General features: G+C 42.3%; 1 protein-coding gene across 2 annotated transcripts in view; it reads left to right on the forward strand.

Annotated features, from left to right (window-relative positions):
* Nucleotides 1–14,646, forward strand: part of Slc27a2 (solute carrier family 27 member 2) — a 69,770-nt gene that overhangs the window by 22,360 nt on the left and 32,764 nt on the right. Inside the window, exon 1 of one of the 2 annotated variants that reach the window (XM_020183647.2) lies at nt 9,856–10,572. The exons of the other annotated variant lie outside the window; for it this stretch is intronic. Coding sequence (XP_020039236.1) covers nt 10,095–10,572 — 478 coding nt within the window. The 5' untranslated portion in view covers nt 9,856–10,094. Of the gene's footprint in view, nt 1–9,855; nt 10,573–14,646 lie in introns of those variants that run through there. 2 annotated transcript variants of the gene reach the window in all.

Raw genomic sequence — 14,646 nt, forward strand, 5'->3', positions numbered from 1 at the left:
TATTCCTCAACCATAAAGAAAAATGAAACTATGCATTGCTGGAAAATGGATGGAGGATGGAACTTGAGATCAACTTCAAGGTTTTTTGTTTTGTTTTATTATATTATTATATTATTGTTGTACTGAGTGTATATAGTTACATTTACAAAAGTGCTTATCTTAGTTAAATTCACCTCCTCCATCATTCTCCTTTATCCTCCCCCTTCCCCATCCTTAGAATAGTCTGACAGGCCTCAGTTTTACATTTTCATACATGAGTGCAGGAGATCATCATCATGTTGAATGAGATAAGCCAAACTCAAAAAGCCAAATATCTCATGTTTTCACTAATCTAGATCTAAAATGATGATGATATTAATAATAATAACAATGGAGCATGAATGTCAAGAGGATCAACAGGAGAGGGAGGAGATAGTTAGGGGTAAAGAGGATCAAAGTAGATTGTATGCATACACTGTTTGAAAAAAGAGGGGAAGTGGTGGGAGTATGGTAATATAATAGAGGGAGTGGACTTGTTCAAAGTACACATCTATGGAATTACACAATGAAACCCCTTTATACTATTATTGTATGCTAATTAAAAATAAAATAAAGACAAAATGTAGGGTTAAATGTAGACTTTTTTGGAAAGACAGAAGTTAGAAGTACTAATTCTCAGCAGATATACAGTACAAAAAATGTTAGGGGAAGTTCTTCTGGTGGAAGGGATATGCCACCAGACTAAAACTGGAATCTATTCCAATACTTTAAGGTATAATCTTGTCACATAAGTAAATACTAAATTGTAACATCATAATTTATTAATAGTAAACATTAGCTATCCACGATGGCTATATGTAATAGTTAGTGAAAACTTCATGGAGGCATTACAACCTGAATGAAACAGGAGAGAATTGTAAAAGTAATTAATGTGTGTTGTTGTGCCCCTAGTCCCTTTAGAGGGGGAATTGCCAAGCCTCTACTGATCACAGCCTTAATCAGATGACCATATTATAAATCAGGAGATTCTGTCCCACTTTGTATTCCTGTCTCTATCCATCTCCAAGAATATCCACAGTCAAGTGGACCAGGATTGTGCACCTTACTAAATTACAGTGATCTATAAGCTGGACAGAAGCCTTAAGAATTCTACAAGTCATATATGTGTGATTTGTTTCGTCTACCAGGTTTGTCATCTCAAGAATATGAACTCACAGGCTCACACCTATAACCCTAGCTACTTGGGAGGCTGAGATCAGGAGGATCTCCATTTGAGGCCAGTCCAAGCAAATAGTTCTTGAGATCCCATCTCAAAAATAACCAGAGCACAATGGACTAGAGGTGTGGCTAAAGAAGTAATGATCCTGCTTTGCAAGTGCAATGCCCTGAGTTCAAACCCCAATCCCATCAAAAAAAAAAGAATTTTTAGGGAATATTTTGCCTACCATTTATTAAGTATTTGCCATACAGGTTTTCGCAAAGTTACCTACATAAAAAAACATGAACTAGATAATCAGGAACTGAGTTAAGTCTATAAGGAACCAAAGCTGAAAGATATCCAGAGAGAAAGAAGTAATCACCTTCCATACAGCAATAAAGACATGATTAAATGTAATTCATGCATGGGGAGCTGAATGACTTACCAAACTAAGGGAGAAATTTGTAGCGGGAGCAAAAGAAGCAGAACAAAACAAGACAAAAAAACAGTGATGGAGAAAAGTTGAATAATCATAACAGTGAATGATCAACAAATTTGAGGTTCTGAGGCCAAAATGACCCTCATCTCCATAGGAAACTGAATTCCCAACTTTATTCTTCATGCAGCCAATTACATGAGGTTTCTTACTGTTCCAGTGAAATAGGCAAAGTTTACTTTAGATCTTTGCCTTTTGTCAATTACTGAACTTTTGGGTCCACTTTGCATCCTAATCTTGAAGTAAAAATTCTAATATATTTGAAATATAGTGTGGCTTAGTGTATTTATTTCCTATGGCTACTATAACAAATTACCACACACTGTGATTTGAAACAATAGAAATTTATTCTCTCGCAGTTCTGGAGGGCAGAGGTCCAAAATCAAGGTGTTGGTAGGGTTGGTTTCTTCTGGAGGCTCTGAGGGAGACTCCATTCCAGGCCTCTTTCATACTTTCTGGTTGCAGCCAGAACTCCCTGGCATTCCTTGGCTTGGACAAGCATCATTCCAGCTTCTGTCTCCTTCTCCTTCTCTTCTGTGTTTCCTTCTTTTCTCTCTTAAGGATTCTTGTCACTGGACTTAGTTCCAGCCTAGCTGAGGAAGAGATCATCCCATGGTCCATAATTTAATTATATGTACAAAGACACAGTTTCTAAATAACATTCACAGGTACAGGGTGTACATATCTTTTGGGGGAAATGGCATCATTCCTTCCACTATGCATAGCATTCCAGTACCTACTAGAAATCAGAAATGTTGGTTATATCTGCTCCATATTTTCCTTACTTACATATTTTCCCACTTTTAACAAATTGGCTAACCTCTTGGAACTTCAAATCACTAATCTGCAAATGGTAGTGATACTTATCCTATCTGCTATGAAATTGCCTGCACATGGGATACTTTAAACAGATGCTAAATGAATATGTTAAGTAAGTGAATGAATTAATGAATCTATCTGTAATGATTTAGTATGCCATTATTAAATCAGACCTGGAGATCAGGAATGAAATTAGAGTTGAACATTTAGACTTGGAAGTCCTTGGCATACAGGTACCATTTCAATTCTATAGGAATACGTGAAGTCAACTAGAGAGAAAGACAAGAGAGAAAAAGTTAAAGATCCAATCCTAGGCAACTTTTGCTTGTAAGAATTGTACAAGAAAAAGGATATTGCAAAAGAAGGAAAATAGGAGCAAAGGGATAAGTGGTAAAGAAATAACCTATATATCCCATCATGACTCAGAACTGGGCTGTAGTGAGATCTTGAAAGAGGTTAGTGAAAAATTGGAAGCCAAATCTTATGGAGCATCCAGATTAGCACGAAAAGCAGGAGTCATTTCACAAAGGGTTTTCCCGCAGTTGGAATTCAGCATTCAATCAAAGGTACTCTGGTCCTAACCAACTGTTTCTCAAATTGTGTTATTTCCTGATTGTATGGTCAGCAGACACTGCTGGAATCCCAATAAAAAGGGGTCCTGCTTCCTCATGTCTAGTATCAACAATTAATTATTTCCAATCTCTCCAAAAGTATGGTCAGTCTTGGCACACACCATCTCTACCAAACTAACCATCCCCCTTCCTGAATATGTACATCTCCTGTATGTCTACACCCAAACGCCACCATGCTAGATAGCCAACAGGATAACAGGCATCCATTTTCAAGAAATGTGATTGACTCATGGCAGAGAATGCAACTTCTACAAGCCACTAAATAGTCAGTCAGACAAAATTCCTAATTGTATTAATTAGGAATGTCACAAAAACAACAGGCTTCATTATCTCCAGATTTTACATTTGTAAAGTTTACAATTTGAAATTTTTACAGAGATATTTTTGAATGTCTCTGTGTATTAGATATTGACACCTACAAAATTAACATAGAATTCTCACTATGAAAGCTCAGGTGATTATCAAAGCATTCAGCCAGTGTGTGACAGATGAAGACTTAAATGCAGGTTCTTTGACTTCAAGTCTCATGTTCCTTTTTATTACTTCATTCCAGGAAGGCTACTTGATATGGTGAAACTAACCAGCATGAAACAACAAAATCCAAGCTATGCGGTGGGTTCCTACGTTCAGCAAAAGGTCAATATAAATCAACATGGGTTGAAAGATTGAAAGGAACAGGTCTTTGTTCCTGGCTGGGGGTCCTTCTGTTCTGCTCAGATAGAAATCTGGTAGGTGATGAGAAGCTCTTCCAGTTATTCAGAGCCCTCGGTGGGGTTTTGTAATCCTTAGTGAGCTGTGGTGGTGGACAGCAGCGGACAGCATCAGGTGACACCCTTTAATGTCACCGCTCTTGTATGGGCCCTGGATGGTGGGGGCGCCCTTAGCCCTACTGCAGTAAGCACTACAACGCCACACCTTGAGGGTTAGTACTTGACATCAGGGCACTTGACAGCACTGGTGGCAGCACGTGTTACAGCTCTGGTGCTTGGATGTTAGGATCTGCAACTCTTGACAGCTCTCTTCCTATGACCCAACCTATAGTCTCCCTTCTTTCTGGTTCCCACCAGTTTTACCCTGGACACTGTTGTAGTAGTGGTAGTAACTGTCTACCACTGTTACTACTCTCCCACTGGGGTGGCAGCTGCCACCACTTTTAGCTCTGCCACTGCCTTTTACCACCATTTATGTTGTCACTATTGCCACCGGGACCCTGTCTCTACTGCCCACTGCTATCATTGCTGGGATTGCCTTGGCCACGGGCACTGACTCCACTATCTTGGCTGCCAACCCCATTGTCAGTCCTGCTGCTGTTGGAGCCAATGTCACAGCCACCAACATTGGCTTTGATGCTGCCATTTCTTCTCTTCTTGCTTCTCTTTGTTACCAGCTCAGCCACTCTAATAATGAAAATTAGAAGTTAAAAAAAAAAGCCCACTAGCGAGCATTGCAACATCAGGGAGCAGCAGAGGAGGTGGTCTCCTGGGTGACTCACAAAGTGAGCTCGATGGCCTGCTTATACAGCCAGAAAAGGAATGTGACAAGGGTCTCTACAGCAGTCATGGTGGTCCCCTCATTCAAATAAAGGACTGTATTGGCCCCAATCATGGTACAGTTCCTGTCACCAGTCAAAGGAACTTCTGCTGAGTCACCAAGGGAAGTGATTCCCTTCTGGCCTGGGTAAAAATGGCTGCAGGGTTATTTAGAGATCACTGAGGCTTGTAGAGGCAAAAAGTCCAGTGCAAGCTGTTTACTAGGTCAGCACCTTCAGGAGCCACCTGCATGGAGCTGGCAAAAGGACAGTCCATTGCCTGGCTGGATAGTCCTTAGCTTAAGGCAGCCAGGGCCCCAAGAAAAGATCTAACAGCTACCAATTAGGAAGTCAAATCACCCCAGCCTCTAACATTTCAATATATTTAAAGGAATAGATAATAAACAGGGTACTTACAATAAAGGCTTCTTGCTAGCATTAACAATGTTTACTAGTATTCAGCAATGCTCTAGCAATGCTTAACTCCTGCCCCAGTGCCCAAGGGAGAAGTGGGTTCCTACCATCTGTTTATTTAGAACCCTTCTTCACATGAATGCTATATGGAAGTCCAATATGTCAAACAATTACATGTGGGGCTGTTCGAATTGGAATAGGTAGGCCCCTTTCCCACTATCTGCTATGAATTTACCTCAGTGGCTCCTCAGAAGCCCTGGGTTTCTGCTAAGCAGTTTGGAAAACACTGGGCCAAATCAGTAGTTCTTAAGGTATAGTCCCTGAACCAGTAGCATTAGCATTACCTTGTAAATTTCTAAACATGTGACCTCTTTGGCCCTACCCAAGACTTACTAAATCAGCAATTCTAGAAGCCGAGCTAGAAAACTGAACTTTGACACATTCTCCAGTGATTCAGATGCCTGAAATTTTTGAGAAACAGTGAGCTATTCTGTCTGCCTTTGTAAAATAGAAGGGAGGGTCTGCTTTGAAAGAACATTTGAGGTTGAGATTGGGGGCTTTGAAGGGAGAAGGGAAAGCTTGGAACTGCCATTGGGAAGCCTTCTCTAATACAACAGAAACATGGCGGTGGCGGGGGGTGGGGGTGTCAAGGACCAGGGAAGTCCTAACCAGGGCTAGAAGTTGTCACTGCGCACACCCAATAATGACATCTATCAGAGTTCTCAGGATAGGAAAGAGGAGATTGGCCACTACAGGTGTGAGGGGAACAAATGACAGAATGCAACTGAAAGATGTGGGTGGTGGGTTCCAAGGCCAGACCTTCTCAGAATGTTCTGTTCAATTAAGGATGGGGCGGGCAGGAGGCCAGGTGCAGGGGGAAGTTGACTAAGGTCCAATTAATCACAAATGTAGCTTCAAGATAGAATAGTGGGACCTAAGCCAGGCAGAATCCTGTATCTCCCCTAGACTCCAGCCCTGCTACAGCTTAGCTTTTCCCTAAGTCCCTCCCATGTGGGAATTTTGCTGTCTTTTCAATGTACTCTGGGCTTACTTTACTCTTATTTTCTCTATTGTTGTGCTGGGTGGGGGTACATTGTGGCATTTACAAAAGTTCTTACAGTGTATCAAATATATCATACTTGGATTTACCCCCCATCATTCTCCTTTACCCCCTCCCCTAGCTTCTATCATCTTATATGGTAATATAACATTGTCTTCACTGTCTCTTCAAAGGGCTATAATTTTGGCTTTCTAAAATTGTAGTGAAATGTGCGTAACATAAAACTATTCATTTTTAAGGTTGCAATTCAGGTATATTTTGTTGTTAGTACAAAAATGTCATTCTTCTATAAAATAATCATCAAAATATATTGCTGCAGGGAGGCGTACTTAAAAAAATTTTAAGTTGCTATCCTGTTTTGAGTTCCTAACTTTATTTTTTAAATGCTAGTGGATTGAGAAATTGAAGAAGCACTACTTTAAAGGAGAGTTGAGATTTAGAGTACTCCATGGGTGAAAAGAGGCAAAAACAAAGCTGTAGAAAGAGGAATGGGCAGGACATTTTTAGGGATGTATGGACTAGACTTGCTTCAGCAAAGTGCTCCTGAAAAGAAGCAATTACAATTGAGTTTTGGTCTGCTTTTCAATGTTTATTGCCTGATAATGTTCTGCTTATAGTAGAAACCCAATAAATATTTGTTAATTGAGATAGTAATCAGTTGAGTCAGATTCAGAAAAGCCAGAATATAAAATTTAAACTTCATTTCATAGACCAGAGCTTCCCAATAGATGTACCAAGAACAGGTAGTCAGTGAGTTAAAAGGTATTGTTCACACTTCAAGGGTGCCAAGGAGCCACATGTCCAGTCAGCTGCAGCCCAGGTGTATTCTAGTATGCTATACAAATATAACAATTGTCCGTAGGTACCATGAGTAGAAAAAGATGAAAAGCAACGAGGAGCCAGTAAACATAACAGAAATAAACATATTAGATGAAGGCAATATTTCTAGACCATTGCTATGGTTTGAATATTTGTGTCCACCCAAAATTCATATGTTGAAGTCCTAACCCCCAAGGTGATGGTATTAGGAGGTGGGGGACTTTGGGGAAGTGATTAGATTACAGGGCAGAGCCTGCCTGCATGAGATTAGTTCCCTCATAAATAGGCCAAAAGGAACTCATTTGTCCTTTTATCATGTAAGGACGCAACTAGAAGGTGCTGTATGTGAGAAATAAGGCCATCACCAGACACTAATGTTGGACTTCTCAGGTTCCAAAACTATGAGAAATAAGTTTCTGTTGTTTATAAACTACTCAATTTATGGTATTTTTGTCATAGAAATACAAACAGATTAAAACAACTATTTACTAAGTGGTAGAGCACATGGTGTATCCTAGACTCAAAGCTAACTCATTGGGGCAAAGATTTCCAAGGTATATATTATAGACATTTGATAACTGCTCCCCCAAATTCATTTCTTCCCCTTTACCTTTTCTTTCTCCCTTACTTTTTAATAACACCCTGAAATTAACCACAAAATTGTCTAGATGGAATTAACTGTATCTTCAGCTCCATGATGAGCCCTGACTGGCTTAAACCAATCAGTATTTCTCTTCCCCAGGTCCCACAGAGATTTGAGAATGTACAAATAATTCAGTCAAAGGTTTTTCTTGTTCGTTTTTTGGTTTTTATTTGTTTGATCTTTGGCTTAAGAAGACTCCTAAGCCAAAGATTCTTGTATTTCTCTGAAATTGATCCAGGAAGCATGTACCCCTAAAGGGTTATTGGCAGCCATCCTTGGATCATGAGGATAGAGCCTGAATGAGAGTGGAAAGGAAAAACAGTGAAAAAGAAACTAGGTCCAACGCCCAGCATTTAAGCCATGCAGTAAGGCTCACTGTAGTCTACCTGACTTCTAGGCTCTCCAACTTCTGCTTAAATTCCTCTTTCTGCTTAAGCCACTTTGGGCCTTGTTTTCTTTCATTTGGAACTGAAAGATTCCTGATGCACTAGGTTAAAGAAATTCTCAGAAGTGGTGGGCATCTGTGGTAATCTAGCAATCTAGCATTCTGGGTAGAAGGTAGCTATTTAAGAAAAAAAAAAAAGAAGAGCCAGAAGGAAAAGGAAGGGCTGAGCCTGAGCTTCAAGGTGAAAGAAGGGCATACCAAAATGGTTCTGTCATGACCACTAATGCAGTTAACACTACTGTTTCCTCCTCAGGGATGAGGAAGGCCCCCAACTCATCCCCAGAGAAATGATGCAACCAGTCACTAGATGGTAGCTGGATCAGCAAAAAAAAAAAAAGCCAGGACAAAGCAAGGAGTTGCTTGAGCAAGTATTAGGGATAAAAAGAGGGAGCTACAAAATGGAGGCTGGAAGGTTGTAAAAGATTTTTTTTTATTGTGAAAAAAAAAAAAAGAGGACATACACAGAAACCTAGATCATAGGAGGTTGACATGACATAGGGGCTCACCAAAACTTAAGGTGCTGTGACTAAGCAGGCAGCAGTTCCAAAACTCATGCTTTCCTTACTAGCTGTCTTCATTTGCCTCCATAAGCTTCCCTATCTTGTCTATAAATGAGCATGAAATTGACTGTAGAAATCCAAAACTCAAATGCAGGGAAGCCCCTAGAAACACTCATTATTTGTGGTTACCTTAGAAGATTAAGAAAATGAGGGGCTGGCAAAGTGTCGCTTTTTTTTCTTGGTAGTGCTGAGGTTTGAACATAGGGCCTGAACAGAGTGTCTCTGCTTACCAAGCATGAGGCCCTGAGTTCAAACCCCACTGCCGAAAAAAAGGATAATGAACCCCTGCCTCTCCTTTGTAGCAATCGTGAGTGAGGACTCACTTTGTATAGAAGACAGCCTGAAGGGGGCCGGGCGTGTAGCACTTGCCTAGCATGCTTGAGACTTAAGGTTTATTCTCAGAACGGGAAAAAATAAAATCAAAAGATAGTTTTAAGGGAAGTTAAAGGAGAAATCACGTTTTCTCTCAAAGAAATGGCTTTTGAGACGTGCCAATCTATTTACTTGGTTTCATCTGACAGAGCCACTTAGTAACTGTGTGTTGAATTGGTCCCACAACACTGCAAACTTTCAGGGTAGGGGAGAAGCACTTAATAGAACAAAATATTAATTCGACACAATGCCAGAGTTTGTGTGTGGCAATACTTCCCCCGAAATCAGACCTCACAGAAAAGGGAGGGACCATCAGGAGCTGCGATGAGATGGATGTGACCCGTCTCTAGCCCTTTTGTTTAACCTTCAAACCTTCTCCACTGGGGACTGCATGGAAACCCCGCGGGCCTGGGTTGGGCACAGTAGCAAATCTGAGAAACAAAGAGACATCAGGCAGAAATCCCTTGGGAGTAGGAAGGAGAGCGACGGGACTCAGGTTTGTCGGTGGCGACTGCACCCGTTATTAATAAATAATAAGACTGTCTCACATTTATAAGGCACTTTATTGAAAATAACAATAAGCCATCTCCGTAAGTCACTCTAATAGTGGTGAGAATAAATAACCATAGCCTCACGCCTGCATTGTCACCTTGAATCTCAGCAACGCTATTTGCGCCTATCACCACCATTTGACAAGGAAAACTGGCTCCTAGAAGTAAAGAATTTGGATCTTATCTCAGAGGCGGCTAGACACGATCCCACACCTCTAAAACAGGAAGGAGCAGTGGTGTGGAGACTCCCTGCGAGCAGCAAAGCCACCTGCCACCGGGGGAGGACTGAGGGGCGGGGCGGGCGCGCAGGTGGCTGCGCCCCAGGAGGAGGCGGGGTCAGCCGACGGATCCCTCCCGGAATCCCGGGTAGCCCCACACTCCACCTACCAGAGAGCCCGCGGCGGTGCAGGCAGCCCTAGCGCTTAGTGCCCGCCACCACCTGTCACCAGCCCTGCGTCCCGCCGCCCTGCGCCCCGGTGCAGCCTGACCACCGTCCGCCCAGAGCCCGCCCGGCCGCCACGCTGCACGTCCGGAGTGCGCCCTCTGCCCTCACGGGGACAGGGGGCCCAGCCACCGTCATGCTGCCTGTCATCTACACCGTCCTGGCGGGGCTGCTGCTCCTGCCGCTGCTGTTGAACTTCTGCTGCCCCTACTTCTTCCAGGACATGCGCTACTTCCTGCAGGTGGCGGGCTTGGCGCGGCGGGTGCGCAGCTACAGGGAGCGGCGGCCGGTGCGCACCATCCTGTCCGCCTTCCTCGACAAAGTGCGCCGGACCCCGCACAAGCCTTTCGTGCTCTTTCAAGATGAGACGCTCACCTACGCACAGGTAGACCGGCGCAGCAATCAGGTGGCGCGAGCCCTGCACGACCACCTCGGCCTGCGACAGGGAGACTGCGTGGCGGTGTTTATGGCCAATGAGCCAGCCTACGTGTGGCTCTGGCTGGGGCTGGCCAAGCTGGGCTGTCCCATGTCGTGTCTCAACTACAACATTCGCTCAAAGTCTCTGTTGCACTGCTTCCAGTGCTGCGGGGCGAAAGTGCTGCTGGCCTCACCAGGTGAGTGCGGAACACCGGCCATGGCACTGGAGGGAGGGTGGGGTGTGTGTAGGGGGTGGTGGAGAGATAAGTGCATATTGGAGCTGGAGCTGTACAGAGAGAGGATGGCAGCGTTGCTTTGCAATGTTAACTAATGACCATTAGAACCACCTGTTGGAGATGCTGCGCCCCAGGTACTATGTTAAGCACCATAGTCCTCCTTCAGTATGGGGCGGGGAAGGGAATCGTTCCAGATACCAAAGGCCTTGGATATTCAAGTTCCTTATGTAAAATGTCATAGTATTTGAGCATAGCCTAAGCAAATCCTCCCGTATACTTTAAATCGCCTCTACATTACTTATAATAGCTAATACAACGTAAGAGCTATGCCAATAGTTCTTATGTTGTTTAGTGAAGATGACAAGAAAGAGTGTGTGTGTGTGTTCAACACACATGCAAATTTCCCCCAGTCATGTTGGTTGATCTGCAGATGCTGGAACCCAGGCCCACTGTGTACACAGTGTTGCCTTTAGTCCTCACAGCCGGTAGAGGTTACTATGGGACTTTTGAAGATGAGACTCACAAAAGAAGCCTCATGCCCCAGGTCACAGAGCTGCAGGACAGGGGTCACCAGGGGCATCCACCTCCAAAGTCCACTCTTTTAACCAGAATTTACCCACTCTGCATTAAAATGCAAAGCATCCTGAATGTGAAAACCTGTGAAGCCTGAGATAGCTCTCATCCTGCTGCCTGACTGGCTGTGATCAAAGGAAAGTCACTTTCCTCCTCTGCCCTTGAGTTTCCTCCCTGTCATGATGTAATCTTTAAGCTTGCTTCCAGATCTTAAGTGCTGTTAGCCTACCTGGCTTCTCACTGCAGACAGATATTGACTGTACATGATGCCCAAGAAGACTTTGGGGATCTGCTACAGTGCCCTTGGGAGCCCCCATTGCATCTATAAAAACATCGAGCCTTCATTTGTGTGGTTACCTTTTGCCAAATTTCAACCACCAGACTTGAAATGGTTAACTTCATGCTAAAATGATCCCAGGCCAAGAAGAAACCCACAGAACTGACAGTTCTTCCCTCCCAATCATAGTCTTTGAACTTGACATTTTCCCCTCCCAAGGGCTTTTCCCCTTGCATTTTCTTCTCCCAGAGAGCTTATCTCTGCACTCTGAATCAAGGGTTGCTTCTGTCAATCAATAAGAGGGGGCCAAACCAGGTGAGGGCTGAAAGACATGAATGACAGGGCAGAGGGAGTGAAGAAGTCCACCCTTTTGGGGATGAATGCCTTCCTATGCCAAATTCTATACTGGTTGCTTTTATTACCCTGGGAGATACCATGTCATCATCCCATCCCCCACTATATAACGGAGAAAACTGAAGCTTAAAATTCAGTCTAGATTTGTCCAGCTTCAAAGCCCAGGTTCTTCCTACATCTTGCTGTTTTCCTCCACACTGCTGCAAAGGGTGAGAGCCAGAAGGAATCAAGCACCAACTCCTCCACTCTTTGTGTCATTGTTGGGGAAACTGAAGCAAACTAAGCAATTTGCCAAGTGCCACAGAAAAGTGAAATGTTGAGCCTCTTGTTTAAAGCCAGGAAGCTTATAAACCTGTTTCATGTGGCATAAATAAATAACCCAAGGACATAGGATTCAGCCAGGCACCAGTAGCTCATTCCTGTAATCCTAGCTACTCAGGAGGCAAAGATCAGGAGGACTGAAGTTTAAAGCCAGCCTGGGCAGATAGTTCATGAGACCCTATCTTGAGAATACCCAACACAAATAAAGGTCTGAGTGGCTCAAGTGGTACAGTACCTGCCTAATAAGCATGAGGCCCTGAGTTCAAACCCCAGTACTGCCAAAAAAAAAAAAAGTAAGCTTTATGTAAAAGTTTAAAAGCAGAGGGATAATTTTAAAGGCAGCCAAATTATTTGAGGGGTTTGGTTCTTTCAAGAAAATTCCTAACAATTTCTAGTTGCCTAGAAAAAGAGATAACTTTACTATTTCATAACTGGAAATTTCTCTTAAGCCTGTTATTTTACCAACTTTCTTATAGAAAATAACACAGCGATTTTTTAACACTTCAGGAAGAAGTTATCATTATTTCCTCCTTGGTACTCTTGGTACTTTTCTTTTCCTCTTGGCACTTTTCTTGGAGGGATTGTGTAGGGCTTAGAGTTTAATTGACAAAGAAGCTCAGAATTAAATGACTGTAATAGAGTTTGGTTTGTATTAAAGTCAAAAATACCACTACATACAGATATTCCTCATCCAAAATGCTGGGGGCCAGAAATGTTTTGAATTTCATTTTTTTTCAGATTTGGGAACATTTGCATAGCTATGAGAGATTTTTAATAATTTTGTGAATGATGCAAAGTTTCATGGTGTGGAGTTTTCCACTTGTGGCATCATGTTGACATTAAGAAAGTCTAGGTTTTAGAACACTTCATGTTTTCAGATTAGAGATGTTCAAACCAGTACCTCCTTCTTCATCCAGTCAGTGGACCTCTGACATACAGCATCATGTTTGCAAGGAGAGTATAATGAAATTCCTACATTCATTTCAAAGTGAACCAAACTTTCCAGTGGACTCCAGGCACTCTCTGGCTAAATATATTAAGCTGACCTTTGAGAAAGAACAACACACTTAAAAAACATCAGTGAAATACCTTTAAACACAATATAGAATTATATGCTGACCTAAAACAGTTAGTGCAAAGAAGAGCAAAACAGAGTCCAAAGTTTCATGTTTAGTACATGTGCCATGTGGAAATGTACAAACTAACCTTTGAGAGAAGCTACCCATTTGAAAAACATTGACTTTTTCCAAGCCACTGAGATACCTTTGTACGATGCACCCTGGCCTGGATCAGTTACTACAAAAGGGGTAATAACACAGTGTCCAAAGTCACATAGTATAGGTACTCATATGGAAATGTGTTGAATGGACTGATTCTTAGTATTCTTTGGGGCTGGAAGGTATCTTAGACGTATTTAATCCTGTAATCCTCTTACCTTAATGAGTGTTATACTTCCCATTCCAAAAATACTGATTCAATAGGACTTTGATGGGACCCAAATAAGTCCTACCTCAGTCTCAAATGATTTTCAAAGCAAATCAAAAGGCCTAGTTTTTGAGAATCAGTCTAGTTTCTACTTGTTTTATAGCTGACCAAACAAAAGCCCAGAGGGGTTATATCAGTTGCTCAGGATCAGGTGAAGAGTCAGCAAACACAGAGCTGACTCAGATTTTTTCTCACTTTCAGGTGCTTTTTATTCTATCAACCATCTGAACCTAGTATATCAGGGTGCTTTTGATTCTCTACTTTGAATTTCAGCCACAGGGCTCATGAGCTAGTAAGAGGTCCAACTGTGAGTCAAATTCTGGAGTGCATATATGTAAAGGACCAGAACGGTGGTATTTATCAAAGAGCAATCCAGTTGTCCTGACTTTTGGGCAGTCTTCTGAAGGGTTAACAGGGCTCAGTCTCATTAGAAATTTGAGTGCTCCATTACTCTTTCCAAAGTGACTATACTTTCAGAAAACCAAGGCTCACAAACACTTCTCTGAGTCAGAGAAACACTCATCTCTCAGGAAAAGCATCTTTAATTTAACACAACATTGGATTTTGTAAAAAAAAAAAAATGCCCAAAACATTCCTGAACATTTGATCTGTTTGCACTTATGCTAGCCTTATGATCCTTGCTAAACTAACTCTGAATGGGATGGTAACCCAGGTCTCCTGGGCATCCCTTTCTCAACTCATTGTCTGGGTCTACATTGCCTGGCTCACCATACCCATGCAAGGCTCCCAAAGGGTAGTTAGTTACTCTTTTATACAAGTATGTAAGGACAGTTAAAGATACTCTGTTGCAAGACTGAGACCCAGAGAGACTATCAAATGGTCCACATTACCTTTGACCTGGTTTTGTATGATTGCAAAATATAATATTAGATTTTATTTTAAAATGTGATGAAGGAAGATGCTTTCAAAATTATTTCATCATTGGGATGGTGGACTGGATCAAGTTGCCTACCTAGCAAGCATGAGGCCCTACATTCAAATCCCAGCACCACCAAAAGAAAATA

Source organism: Castor canadensis, chromosome 2 (assembly GCF_047511655.1).
Source record: "Castor canadensis chromosome 2, mCasCan1.hap1v2, whole genome shotgun sequence".
NCBI classification, from domain to species: Eukaryota; Metazoa; Chordata; class Mammalia; order Rodentia; family Castoridae; genus Castor; species Castor canadensis.